Here is a 12,913-nt window from a genome sequence, read left to right on the forward strand (position 1 = left end):
TGTACGAGGATAATGAGGCCTTTGACTCAGACAGGAATCTGGGTTCTAGTTCTATGGGCGGGGCTAGTCATCTGATCCAATAGAAACTCGTGGTTGGAGGATCTCTATTGGGTCAGATCAATGATTGATGTTTAGGTGTTTCCTGTAAGGGTTCAGAGGCCTCATTCCCCACCTCTCATCAATACTAGAATATTTCTGAACCTCCCCTTTTCACCTCATTCTTGGAACATTCTGCTAGTCCACAAGACCTGATCCCCTACTCTCTGCTCACTCTTAAACCTCTCCCCTTCTATCCCCTGCTCTTAGTAAACCTTTAAGAACACAATCTATAATAACTACCACTCTCTCTAAGCCCCTTTCAACAATACCAATACTTTTTATTTTAGACTTTAAAACATGTACATTTTCTGTTGATTTAATCCTTTGAGAAATTAGTTTTTTGAGGAATGCCCACAGTGTTCTATTTTTGTCCAGGAATTTTAATTAGCAGATTAAAGACACCATGCATAGCTTCTCCCAGAGACAATTAATTGGTCACATATTTGCTTACATGGAGAGATAACTGTGGTTGTGGACATCTAGTTCCCATGTTGTTACATTGTCAAGCTCTTGATAATAGCTAACACTGAGACCTGGATAACATTGTGTTTAAGACACGCAGAATGCATTTTGAGTCTTTGAGTCAATTCACTGAGTCTCTCCCTCTCCTCTCTCCCTCTCCCTCTCCATCTCTCTCTCTCTCTCTCTCTCTCTCTCTCTCTCTCTCTCTCTCTCTCTCTCTCTCTCTCTCTCTCTCTCTCTCTCTCTCTCTCTCTCTCTCTCTCTCTCTCTCTCTCTCTCTCTCTCTGTCTCTCTCTCTCTCTGTCTCTCTCTCTCTCTCTCTCTCTCTGTCTCTCTCTCTGTGTCTCTCTCTCTCTCTCTCTCTGTCTCTCTCTCTGTGTGTCTCTCTCTCTGTCTCTCTCTGTCTCTCTATCTCTCTCTGTCTATCTCTCTCTCTATTTCTCTCTCTTTCTCTCTGTCTATCTCTATGTCTCTCTCCATCAGTTGCTGCAGCAGGCGACCTCCTCCAGTAACCTGGGCGCCTTCAGTGGGATTCAGCAGATGGCAGGTGAGTGACACCATCCTTCTTGCAGCAGTAGACCTCCGTCCTCCCCACAAGCCTCCTCCCCGACATCCAGCCCAGGGGGCCCAGCCCTCGACCTGTCCCTGGTGGTGTGCTCACAGCTCTGAAGGGGAAGCAGGGGGTTGGAGAAACGCAGTCGTTCTAGTGCTTCTTGTGACCTGAGGAGATCATCCGCAGGATGGCGGGAGATGTCATGGGCAGATTGGATCCGTGCGGCAGGGGATAAGGTTGATCTTTGGACAGAAGCAGGGAGGTCGAGGGAACAAAGGTAGAACGGAGAGATGACATCGAGAACCGATGGAGTCTGGGCTCCGATAAGCCTACGCTGCTCACTGGCGCCACCTACAGACGCATTTCGTTTGGTCCTCTCTCATTCTTCTGCACTCAATAGAACTCCACCCCGCTCCCCTCCATCCCTTTGTTTCTCTAAATGACTTTCCTTTCTCCTCTCTTTCTCCCTTTCTCCCACACATCCCTTTCTCTCCTCGTCTCTCCCAATCAGCCCCTTATACCGCCCGTCCTCCCTCTTTTCCTTGCATCCTACCCCTACTCCCTCTCTCTCTCTCTCTCTCTCTCTCTCTCTCTCTCTCTCTCTCTCTCTCTCTCTCTCTCTCTCTCTCTCTCTCTCTCTCTCTCTCTCTCTCTCTCTCTCTCTCTCTCTCTCTCTCTCTCTCTCTCTCTCTCTCTCTCTCTCTCTCTCTCTCTCTCTCTCTCTCTCTCTCTCTCTCTCTCTCTCTCTCTCTCTCTCTCTCTCTCTCTCTCTCTCTCTCTCTCTCTCTCTCTCTCTCTCTCTGTGGGTGCTCAGTAAGCTGTCAACTCTTAATTGTGGGCTGTTTAGCTGGCTGACAGGGAGAAGCAGAGGGGAATATTTATAGTCACAGTAGCGCAGGAGTAATTGGCGCTGCTGAAGGAAAGAAATGTATTATAATAATAAGTGCAAAACTCAACGGATTTTGAGTAGAAGACTTGTGTTGCGGTGAGGAAATGACATACTTAAAAGCAGCGAGCCTGGGGTGGCTGGTGCTGGATTCTCCTTCCCAGAGTGGTGGAGCGGTTATGGAGAGCTTCTGAGCTTCTCCAGTGAGTGTCATTTTGTCCAGGCGTGCCATCTCTGGCTCAGTGTGGGCCTCTGAGGGTTCTCTTACCTCAGCAAAGGGCCGTTTGAACATTTTCTCTCTCTCTCACACACACACACATACACAGATAAGCGTTTAGGGACTTGGAACCCAACGAGGAATGGCGAGTGCATTCCCGGATCCTGTTGGCCCTCCATCTGTGGCGGGGCGAGCCAGGGAGCGAGAGAGCCAGGAAGCAAAAGAGAGAGCGGGGGAGAGCGGGGGAGAGGGAGCGTTGGTGATTGGCAGGAGATGTGAGGCAGCTGAGTGACATCTGGTCCCAGTCTTCAGCATGAGGAGTCACAGAGCCGTGAGAGGCTCAATTACCCCAATGAGCATCAATTAGAGGCAGCCAAGGCTGGGCTGCTCAACCATAGGGCTGCACTATACAGCCCTGTAAATACAAACCCATAGATCTACACTATGCAGCCCTGTAAATAGGCAACCAAAGGGCTACAATACACACAACGAGCCCCCCCCTTATATCTCATTGTGGTTTTGTCTTTGTTAAACTGTGTGTGTGTGTGTGCGCGTGTTTGTGTCAGGGTCTAAGGCTAAGCTAACCACTAAGGTTATGCTGATTGAGTCAAACATTCCAGTTTAATGCAGGTGTATGTGGTGCTGTTGTCAAGGGAAGATTAAGTGTAGTTACACTATCGGTTCATACAAGCAAGGTAGCCTTTGTGTGTTTTTCCCAATATCTTGATCAACACCTAGAGTTCTCAATGATTTGTTGAGGCTGGTGTCTCATGCAGATAAGAGTTCATCTCCCCAGACTCCCTCTCCTCCCCTGCCTCCCTCTCCTGCCTCCCTCTCCTGCCTCCCTCTCCTGCCCTGCCTCCCTCACTTTCCCTGCACCCCTCTCCTCCCCTGACTCCCTCTCCTGCCCAGCCTCCTTATATCCCCCTCCTCTCCTCTCCTGGTCTCCAGCCTTCCCAGCCTCTCCCCCAGCCTCTCCCTTGTCCTCCTGTTCTCTGCAACACACATGCTGTGAGCAGACAACCAGAGACAGCTGGTGGAAGCAGACTTGTTGTTCTCTCCGCACAGACGCTGTCCTCAGCACTATCTCTGTGATTCACACACACACACACACCTCCTGTCAAAGCAGGTCGTCACGGCAACCCCAGAACGGAACATTCTGGCCTGGTTGCTCTGGTATTACGAAGAAGAAGAAGAAGAATAAGAAGATGGTTTCCCTACACTTTAAAACTAACCAATCAGACCTCAGAGCTACAGTACCTCCCAGTTGCTCCAAAACCCATGCCCTGATAGGCTCTTGCGATAACTGGTCGAATGATGCTGCTCCTATTGGGCTCCGCCCAGAATCGTGAAGCGACTCTCCAAAGTATCAAGCAAGACATGATCCTGATTCTTCTGCCTGGTGTCTCGTATGTGTGCTGTGTGTGTATACGTACAGTATGTTTGTGTGTTATGTTCATGGTACTGTATATACATTCAGATTGTATATACAACACATACCTCGCATTGACCAAGTGGCCTTGCACCTCTCTTTTAGTGGGCTGTTATCCAATTGAAGCTACGGACAAGCTGATAGTAGTTAGTGGCTGAGAGCCACTTAAGGAGCCATATAGTTCCTCTTGTCTTTGTCACTCCCGAAACACACACACATTCACACACACAATACTTGGGTGAAAGGTTTACACAGAAGGTGTTTGATAGCTGTAGTTTCACCACCGCTCATATGGTGGCATGTTGTCATTAATTATCCTTAAGGATGACCCCATATGCTAATACCACAGAGCTAATTCCTGATGAATCATAATGGCACATGCTTGTGCAGGCGGTAGTTGCTCGCTAAAGCAATAACCAGCATGTCTGATGGGTGGGTGTTCATGGATGCTATTATCAGGATGAGCTGTGGTCTAGCTCTGACAGCTTGTCACTGTAAACACGCACGCACACGCGCACACACACACACAGGAACTTCTCACTTCTCGCACCCCTCAGCGATCCAACCGATGAGGATCTGAAGCCTCCCTCTTCAGGAAGGCTCGACACACGGTTAGCTCACGGGTCCTCACGCGGGTCGTGTCGCGATCAGGGTGCGGTCCAGCCTCGCTCCCCAGGTTTGACACACCCTCTCTGGCTCCTCTCTCCAGGTATGAGTGCTCTGCAGTTGCAGAACCTGGCCACTTTAGCAGCTGCGGCGGCGGCAGCCCAAAGCTCAGCCAGCCCCTCCAACGCAAACCCCCTGTCCTCCAGCGCTGTCTCCCTCGGAGCGCTGGCCAGCCCAGGTAACGACGCTACAGAGGGGGGTCAAACGCGGGGACGCCTGCCTCCTGTCCTACCACCACCACCACCCCCTTCATCATCACCGTCACCGCCATCAACCCAGATACCGCCATTCCTATCTCCATGGTCCCCGTCGTCATTTTCGGCGCGTCGCGGCCGCTCCGTGGTGTGTGTTCGTCCGCCATCTTTTGCTCCTGTGACAGCGTTTTTTTTTGGCTCCCCGTCGTTCATCTCCGTGGAGACCCCATCTGTGTTGTTTGTGCGTGCGTGTGTTGCTGTTTCGTAACCTGACTTGTGTCGTGTGTTCACTTCACCAGCCCAGAGAGAAACAGGAAGTGAAGGAGGGTGGAATTGTGTTGGGGGCTGTGTGTGATTTACTGTGCTGTGCGGGGGGGGGGGGGGGCTGCCTCTGTGCTTTTGTAACGGAGGTCAGTAAAACCAGGTCACACAGAGACTTCCTTTTTCATCTCTCCCTCAGCCTGACACGTCTATTTCTTACCAACCCCACACCCCCTCCATCTCCTCTCTTCTTATTTGCCTGCCCTATCTTTCAGTCTCCACTGTTCCTCCCAGCCCAGTTCCTGCAGCCTTGTTTAAACAGTGCTGTCTGTTTAGGAGCAGTTTCCTAACGCAGCACGAATAAAAGCATTCTAGTGTTCTCCTCTTGTAAACCCACAATGCTTCTCCACACTGTTTGTCTCTGCTGTCGGCAGGCTATTTTACCGTCTCTCCCTCCCTCCCTCTCTTTGTCACTCACTCGCTCCGTGAATCGTGCGTGTTCAAGTCGTGCTCAGTGTGAATGAATGCTGTGACACTCGCTCTCTTTTCTAATGCCATTGTCATCTCCTAGGAATGGCTGTCTGTACCGTGCAATGTTATACCTTTTCCATCTCATTGACTCTGTTAATATCTGTCCTTATATGTAAATCCTGTTCCCCTTCTGCTTCTCTACTGGTGCTGTTTTAGCTCTGGGTTTTATAGAGGGGAGAGATGGATGGAGGTTTCAAAACGGCCACTCCCCTGACACAAAGTATTTTGTGAAGGGCAACACACAACCACCCGCATAGCACATGACACACTTTGCAGCACTTTGGCATGTTGTTGTATGCGCAGAGGTATATGTATCATGTCTTTTGTGTGTGTGTCATAAGTGTACGTTCGTGTGGTCGTGTTTGTTTGTGTTTTTTGAGATGGTTCGGTCTTGACTAGATACTCAGGGAAACATGTAGTGGTCCAGTGTGGTCCTCTTGCTTGTGCTCTTGGCTGCCTGCCTGTCTGTGTGCTTTGGATGGTGGTCTCTCTTTGGTCGTCCTCTCACTGCCCCGGTGCTGCACTTTCATCACCAGCACCACGCTGACGAGATCCTGTTTCAGAAAAAAATACATCCGAGTCCTAATCTTGGTAGCTGTATCCTCACTGCTGTGTTTTTCATCACGCTCCACTTATAGGTATATGTCTGTGTGACCAAGATCACGACGTCACTTTCTGTCAGTTTAATCAGCGGCTGAATGAGGCCAGATCTATGGGGGGATTCAGATGTGTGGGGAGCAAGGTTGTGTGTCTGTATGAAGAGAGCTCATGTTGCTCCGAGTAACCATCTTGGGTTTTCTTCTCCTAACTAACGTGTTTGGGTTTTTTTTTTGTCTCCCGCTCTCCCGCCCTCCCCCTCCCCTACCCCCCCACATCTCAATTTCCTCTTTTCTCCTTTTTCCTCTCTCTCCTCGTCTATCCTTACACATCCGTCAATCTGTTTCCTCCTCTCTTGCCTTTGCCTTTGCCTTCTCCGCACCCTCTTTCATCCATCTTTTCTCTTCTACCATCCTCCCTCCCTCCTCCTCCTCTGCTCCCCCTCTCATCACCCCCTCCCCCTCCTCTTCCTCTTCCCACTAGCGGGCACCGCAGCTGGCTCCAATGCGGGCGCCATGAACTCTCTGACCTCACTGGGCACACTGCAGGGGCTGGCTGGTGCCACCGTGGGGCTCAACAACATTAATGCACTAGCAGGTAGCGTCAACAGTGAGTATTCATCCTCCATCAGGCCGCTCCACCCATCCCACCCTGTCTCCTCCACCACCCTCCAGCCACACTGTTAACCCAGACACACTCAAACAAATGGAGATATCACTTTTACTGACATACATCATACACATCATTCTTAGTAGACAATTGAATCCAAAGCGACATACTGTCGCAGGGGAGATTAGAACCTGCAATATCTTGAGCGGCAGACAGATGTCCCTCCTGCTGAGGGAGTAACACAAGTAACGAGGCACAAGAACACAAAGTTCTGGTTTCTTGAACACACCCAGCATGTCTAGAGACAGACCACACCCAGCATGTCTAGAGACAGACCACACCCAGCATGTCTAGAGACAGACCACACCCAGCATGTCTAGAGACAGACCACACCCAGCATGTCTAGAGACAGACCACACCCAGCATGTCTAGAGACAGACCACACCCAGCATGTCTAGAGACAGACCACACCCAGCATGTCTAGAGACAGACCACACCCAGCATGTCTAGAGACAGACCACACCCAGCATGTCTAGAGACAGACCACACCCAGCATGTCTAGAGACAGACCACACCCAGCATGTCTAGAGACAGACCACACCCAGCATGTCTAGAGACAGACCACACCCAGCATGTCTAGAGACAGACCACACCCAACATGTCTAGAGACAGACCACACCCAGCATGTCTAGAGACAGACCACACCCAGCATGTCTAGAGACAGACCACTGGTGTCAGACATCTCCCTGTGTCTGGGCGTCCATCCACACCCTCATCCATACCCTCACCCACACCCTCACCCACACCCTCATCCACACCCTCATCCACACCCTCACACGCTACCTCACCCACTCCATCTGCTGCCGGGTTGTGTAACGGGTTATGCATGCAGATGTGTGTGATGTCTCGCTGTGTTTTACTGTAGTGTGTGTGTGTGTGTGTGTGTGTATCCGGGGCTCTGTGGTCTTCATCAGTGTTGTTGTGACAGCAGTCTCACTGAGACCAGATCTCCACATTATTCTCTCCTGACCTTTTCTGGAGCAGCGGCCAGACCAGCCTGATCCGCAGCGTAAATCACCGCCCCCCCCCCCCCCACACACACACACACACACACACACACACACTGTCACGCGACAGGAAGGCCACACGTCTCATTCTGCCTCCTCCCTCTCCACCCCCCCCCCTTCCTCATTTAAGCACATCTAGCTCTCTAATTGAATTGCAAAGGTCGCCAGTGCAATTATTCCTGAATAAATGAGTGACCTATAATTTCAGAGCGGCCTGTTGATAATTTATTTCCCTGCTTGTCCGTCCCACGCCATGACGATGTGTCCAATGTCGCTCCGACCCTCATTAGACCCCCCCCCCTCTCCACCACCCACCCCCACTGCCCCTCTGCCCTACAATCGAAGGACACTTTAACCAGTGTGTTTCTCCATGTTTGACCTTTTCCTCTATACACCCCCCCTCTCCCGGCTCTGCCCTGATGTTGTGTGAGTGTAGCAGTGCTCTGATAGCTGGTCATGTTGGTGATCTGTCTGGGTTCCTGGGAGGTGATAGAGGGCGATAGAGAGAGACAAAGTGGCAGAGAGAGTGATGCTGTGGAGGAGAAGGCAGTGTTGAACTCTTGGAGCATCACCTCGTCAGCTGTGTGGCGTGGATGCTAGGCTCTGTTGGAGCTTTTGCGTGTGGTGTTTGCGTGTTGTGTCCGTGGGGGAGGGGCATGGAAGAGCGTTGTCATAGTGATCTTTTGACGGCTGACTGCTTACTTCTGCTGTGCTGTTTTAGTGTGCATGGTCGGGTCAGGCTACTCATTCACCTTAATGTTTTCTGTTTTGATGTGTGTGCGTGCGTGTGCGTGTGCGTGCGTGTGACATGATGTTAAGTGACATTGGTGATTATTGTATTTACCTTGTCCTTGTATTCTTTGCGTACTGTTCTGTCCTTGAGTCTGTGTGAGGTTTGTGTACATGGTTGTGTCTGTGTGCGTGTGCTTGTGCGTGTATGTGTGTGTGTGATAAACACAACCTTAAACAGGAGAGCTAATGAGTAAGTGCGTTCTTCTTTTTTTATTGTTGGGTTTTATGTAAAGTTGCTCAAATGCTCTCAGGTATGGCGGCCCTGAACGGAGGCCTGGGCGGAGCGGGGCTGACCAACGGCACAGCGGGCACCATGGATGCGCTGACGCAGGCCTACTCAGGGATCCAGCAGTACGCCGCCGCAGCCCTGCCCACCCTCTACAGCCAGTCCCTCCTCCAGCAGCAAGGGGCCGCGGGCAGCCAGAAGGAGGGTCAGTGTCAGGGTAGGAGGGGGTGAGGGGAGGGGTGGGGGAAGTAGAGGGGATAAAGGGTGGGGGGTGGGGGGTGGGGGGTGGGGGGAGGTGAAGGGATTAAGGGTGGGGGGTGGGGGGAGGAGAGGGCATGAGGCATGCAAAGTGGATAGAGTGTTTTCCAGTACATAGGGACATTCATACAGACGGTCAGTGTGAGACAGGAGTGCATGGACAGGAGGACATGAGTCATCAACTGGCATGGAAAAGTGTTCTATGTATCTATCAAATGAAGATGGAGGTACAGGTAGTTGGGTGTGATTGTGTGTTGACCCTGTCATGTCCTGCCTGTGTGGTGCTAGGTCCTGAGGGAGCCAACCTGTTCATCTACCACCTGCCCCAGGAGTTTGGGGACCAGGACATCCTTCAGATGTTCATGCCTTTTGGAAATGTGGTCTCTGCCAAAGTCTTCATTGACAAACAGACAAACCTGAGCAAGTGCTTCGGTACGTCAGCATCGACACTCACTCTTAACATGTATGACACAGATTAACTAAGCAGCAGGCATGCACATGTACTCTCTCTCTCTCCTACTCTTTCTCTCTAAATCTCTCTCTGTGAATCCCTCCCTCAGGCTTCGTCAGCTATGACAATCCGGTGTCGGCGCAGGCAGCCATCCAGGCCATGAACGGCTTCCAGATAGGCATGAAGAGGCTGAAGGTGCAGCTAAAGCGCTCCAAGAACGACAGCAAACCCTACTGATCTTAGTACTATAGGGCCCATCAGCTCCCATGTTAGCACAGCTAGGGTAAGTCCCCCGACCGACCAGCCACGACCTCTACACCGGGACTAGGGAGGGGGAGGGGGGGGGGGGAGGGAAGGGGAGACCACCTATAAACACCTGAAGGGGGATCCAAATTTTCTCTTGTCTATTTATTTGTAAAAATACTTTATTTTATTTATTTTTTTAGCTTTTTTCCTTTTGATTAGCAGTATTATTTATTAATCCTATGGTTTTGTTTGATATTTTTTCACATGAACGCTTCCATTACCGCCATTATTTTGTACGATTTTACGATGGACGAGTAGCTATCATGGGTAGCTTTTTTTCTTTTTCTTTTTTTTGTTGTTGTGTAAAAAAAAAAAACGATTTAATTTTTTCTACGTGATTATTTATACTACTGAGAACTTAGTGGTTAAAAAACAGGATTTTTTTTTTGTTATGAACCTGAGGCCTGAGGAGGCAGTCTGTAAGGGTTCAAATGTGGCTCCGATATGCACACGACCTTTCACATCCTGGTGTTGGTCACAGGCTGCCGCTGCTTCTCTTACCCCTCCATGCCTGCTGACACCAGGGAGCAAAGGGTTAAAAAAACTTAGTGGCCTCTCACCTGTAGTCAATGGCAACTTCAGCCTGCATACACGCTCCTATTAAACACTCTAGTAATGTCTTATTTATTTATGTGGACACAATTTTTTTTTCACACACACTGACAAAAAACTATTACTTAATTACTTAATCGTTTTTCTGGGTCAGATCACATTGGTCTTTGTTGAAAGGAATATTGTGTAGAACATTTACAAAATAACATCCTGAAATTGATGAAGGCTATAAAAAATATGTTTATGGGCAAGGGGTTAACTGAAAATACTTGAGTCTTGAGAGAAAAAGAAATTAAAGTACAGAAAGCCACAGGCCTGTAAATTTTATTTGTAAAAAAGCAGTTCTATTTTTATACAAAATTTTTACTGCCTCAGAAAAAAAAGGATTTTATTTATTTCCTATTGTTAAGTTATTGGACTCCTAAAGTACAGATTCCATTAGAGTAGAACCTTGTTGAGAAGTCTTGTGGAATTCGGATCTCTAGAGTTCATGTTCCTATAGCAGAACCATGTTGACACCACACTCCGCCGCTGCCCCTCACCTCCTCACTCAATGTCTGTGCATCACATCGGTCTGTGAGACGTTCCTTCTCTCTCTCTTTTTCGTAACTCCCCTCTCTCTCTCCATCTGTAGTGGGACTTAAATCTTTCCTTGCGTTCTGTTTTGTTAAAGTGTTTTGTTACGTTATGTTTCTGTTTGTTTGTACAGTAAACTATAAATAGTTTCTCCCAAAAGGCCATCCATCATTCTGATGGATATAACTTTGGGTGCTGTGTGTGTGAGAGTGTGTATGTGTGTGTGTGTGTGTGTGTGTGTGTGTGTGAGAGAGAGTGTGAGAGAGAATGTGTGTGTGTGTTTGTGTGTGTGTGCGAGCGCGTGTCTGTATTGTTGCTGTTGATGTTAATCCAAAACATATATTCTTTTCCACAAAACAAAAACAAATTTAAAAAAAAAATTATAATGGCCAGAAATGTGGTGAGTGGTGTTGCTGTTATGGTGGTTTACGTTGGTGTTGTTGTTGTTGACGTTGTTGATGTTGTTTGTTGTTCTCCTGATTTAAATGCTGTAGCGGTGTGGTACCCTGGCTCTCTGTGTGTAACTCTCTCCTCTCCCCTGTTTTCTTCCCCTAGAACCCATCTCCATGCCTGTTAGCCTCATCGTTTGCCTAGCATGTCTCCGTGGCGTCAAAACAAAAACAAACAAAAAAGTCTCATCGTCCGTCATTGTTTTCTGATGTCTTTTCTGAGCTCACCTGATCATAACCTGGTCTCTGCCTACTGACCCTTTTGAACTTTGAACTTAGCTTGACCTTACAGACATTTGTTTTGCATGTGACCTCATTTAGAACTGTTTTTTGGGAGGGCAGGGAAAGGGGCATCAGGGGTTGAGGTAAGGGTGGCAAAGGTGGGGGGGGGGGGGGGGGAGATTAATCAATGTGAAAATGTATAGCTGCATTCAACACAAAAAGACTGAGAACTTCTATGGACAGAAACTAAACGTTCTTTCAAAATACACAAAACCTGTGGTCAAAATTATTTCCATTTAATTTCTATTGTTTAGTTTTGTTTCCTTCATTATGTTGAGTTTCCTTTTGTGTTTCTTCTTTCATTTAAAGTAAACTTGAAAGTTCAGTACAGGGATTGGCATGCGCTCTCGCTTCTGGCATCATTAGCAATATGAGGCCCGGAGCAGACCATGTTGGTTTCCATGAAAATAGACTACTTCCAAACAGTTTTGAATAAAAACTGTCTGATCAATATTAGACTCTCTCAGAGCTCTGTAATGGTTTTTACATTTTTCAGGCAGTGTAAAGTTTTTTGATAAGGCCATTTTAAGTGGCTCTGTTTCTCATTAAATACTATATATAGAACCACTTTTTTCTAGAGTAGTTTAAGGTATCAAAAAACTCAACAAAAAAAGACCCTGTTTGGAGGGGAGAAATGCTACCTACTTGTCACCTTTTGCTGAACTGACTCACAGATAGACAATCCGTGGTTTAAATGCACATGATGAAATGACCTATATTTTCTACTGTTTAAATGTATAGAGGGGAAAAAAATAATACTAAAATACCTGTAACCCGCGTTAACGTTGGTGCTTCTCGTGACTTTAGTTTAGTTTTTAGTTTCATCACAAGTCTAACGGTCTTAAGTGTCTCATGTTTTTTAAGAGAAGACTAAAAAAATCAGTTTACTTGAAAAATAGACAACGCCTTTCATATAACTATGGTTACTTGTTTTGTTTTTTTTGAGGAGTCCCTATTTGCTAAATTTCATGTTGGGTAATTAGCTATATAAAATTCCTGAAAATATATATAAATATAAATACATATATATATATATATATATATATAAAACATGTCAGCTTGTGAAGCATCAATGTCATTATTATTTTATTTCTATCGTGGGAAACAGTATTTAGATGTGTTTTGTTGTTCAGCAAAATGTGATTTATTTTTTCTTCTAAAGAAAAAAAGTCCAGATCAGTGGAGTTTAGTGCCAAATTCAGAAGGTGCATCCTGCCTAGCGCGTCAGTGTATTTCTTGTGAAATTATTTGATAACATGGGTATTTTATTAAGTGTTTTGTATGGATCCCTCATATTTAAACATATAGATTTAAAAAGAGTTTGTTAACTTGCTATTATGTGGTCTTGTTGCCTGAAAATGTCATGTTTGCTTTTTCTTTTTTGTAAGGATGTAAAAAAGTGCCCATGTGTCATATATATACACACACAAGGACACACATTAACACA

At 47.4% G+C, this 12,913-nt stretch overlaps 1 protein-coding gene across 3 annotated transcripts in view; it reads left to right on the forward strand.

Annotated features, from left to right (window-relative positions):
- Nucleotides 1–11,550, forward strand: part of celf2 (cugbp, Elav-like family member 2) — a 106,454-nt gene extending 94,904 nt beyond the window's left edge. Inside the window, exons 9-15 of one of the 3 annotated variants that reach the window (XM_084701222.1) lie at nt 1,045–1,108; nt 4,359–4,493; nt 6,394–6,507; nt 8,618–8,797; nt 9,139–9,282; nt 9,411–9,584; nt 11,291–11,550. In XM_084701222.1, coding sequence (XP_084557348.1) covers nt 1,045–1,108; nt 4,359–4,493; nt 6,394–6,507; nt 8,618–8,797; nt 9,139–9,282; nt 9,411–9,538 — 765 coding nt within the window. In that variant the 3' untranslated portion in view covers nt 9,539–9,584; nt 11,291–11,550. Of the gene's footprint in view, nt 1–1,044; nt 1,109–4,358; nt 4,494–6,393; nt 6,508–8,617; nt 8,810–9,138; nt 9,283–9,410; nt 9,585–11,290 lie in introns of all 3 variants that reach the window. The other 2 variants (XM_084701220.1, XM_084701221.1) reach the window with 2 other exon arrangements.
- The last annotated feature ends 1,363 nt before the right edge of the window (nt 11,551–12,913 follow it).

This window comes from Hypomesus nipponensis, chromosome 7 (genome assembly GCF_054491055.1).
Source record: "Hypomesus nipponensis isolate SF chromosome 7, ASM5449105v1, whole genome shotgun sequence".
NCBI lineage: Eukaryota > Metazoa > Chordata > Actinopteri > Osmeriformes > Osmeridae > Hypomesus > Hypomesus nipponensis.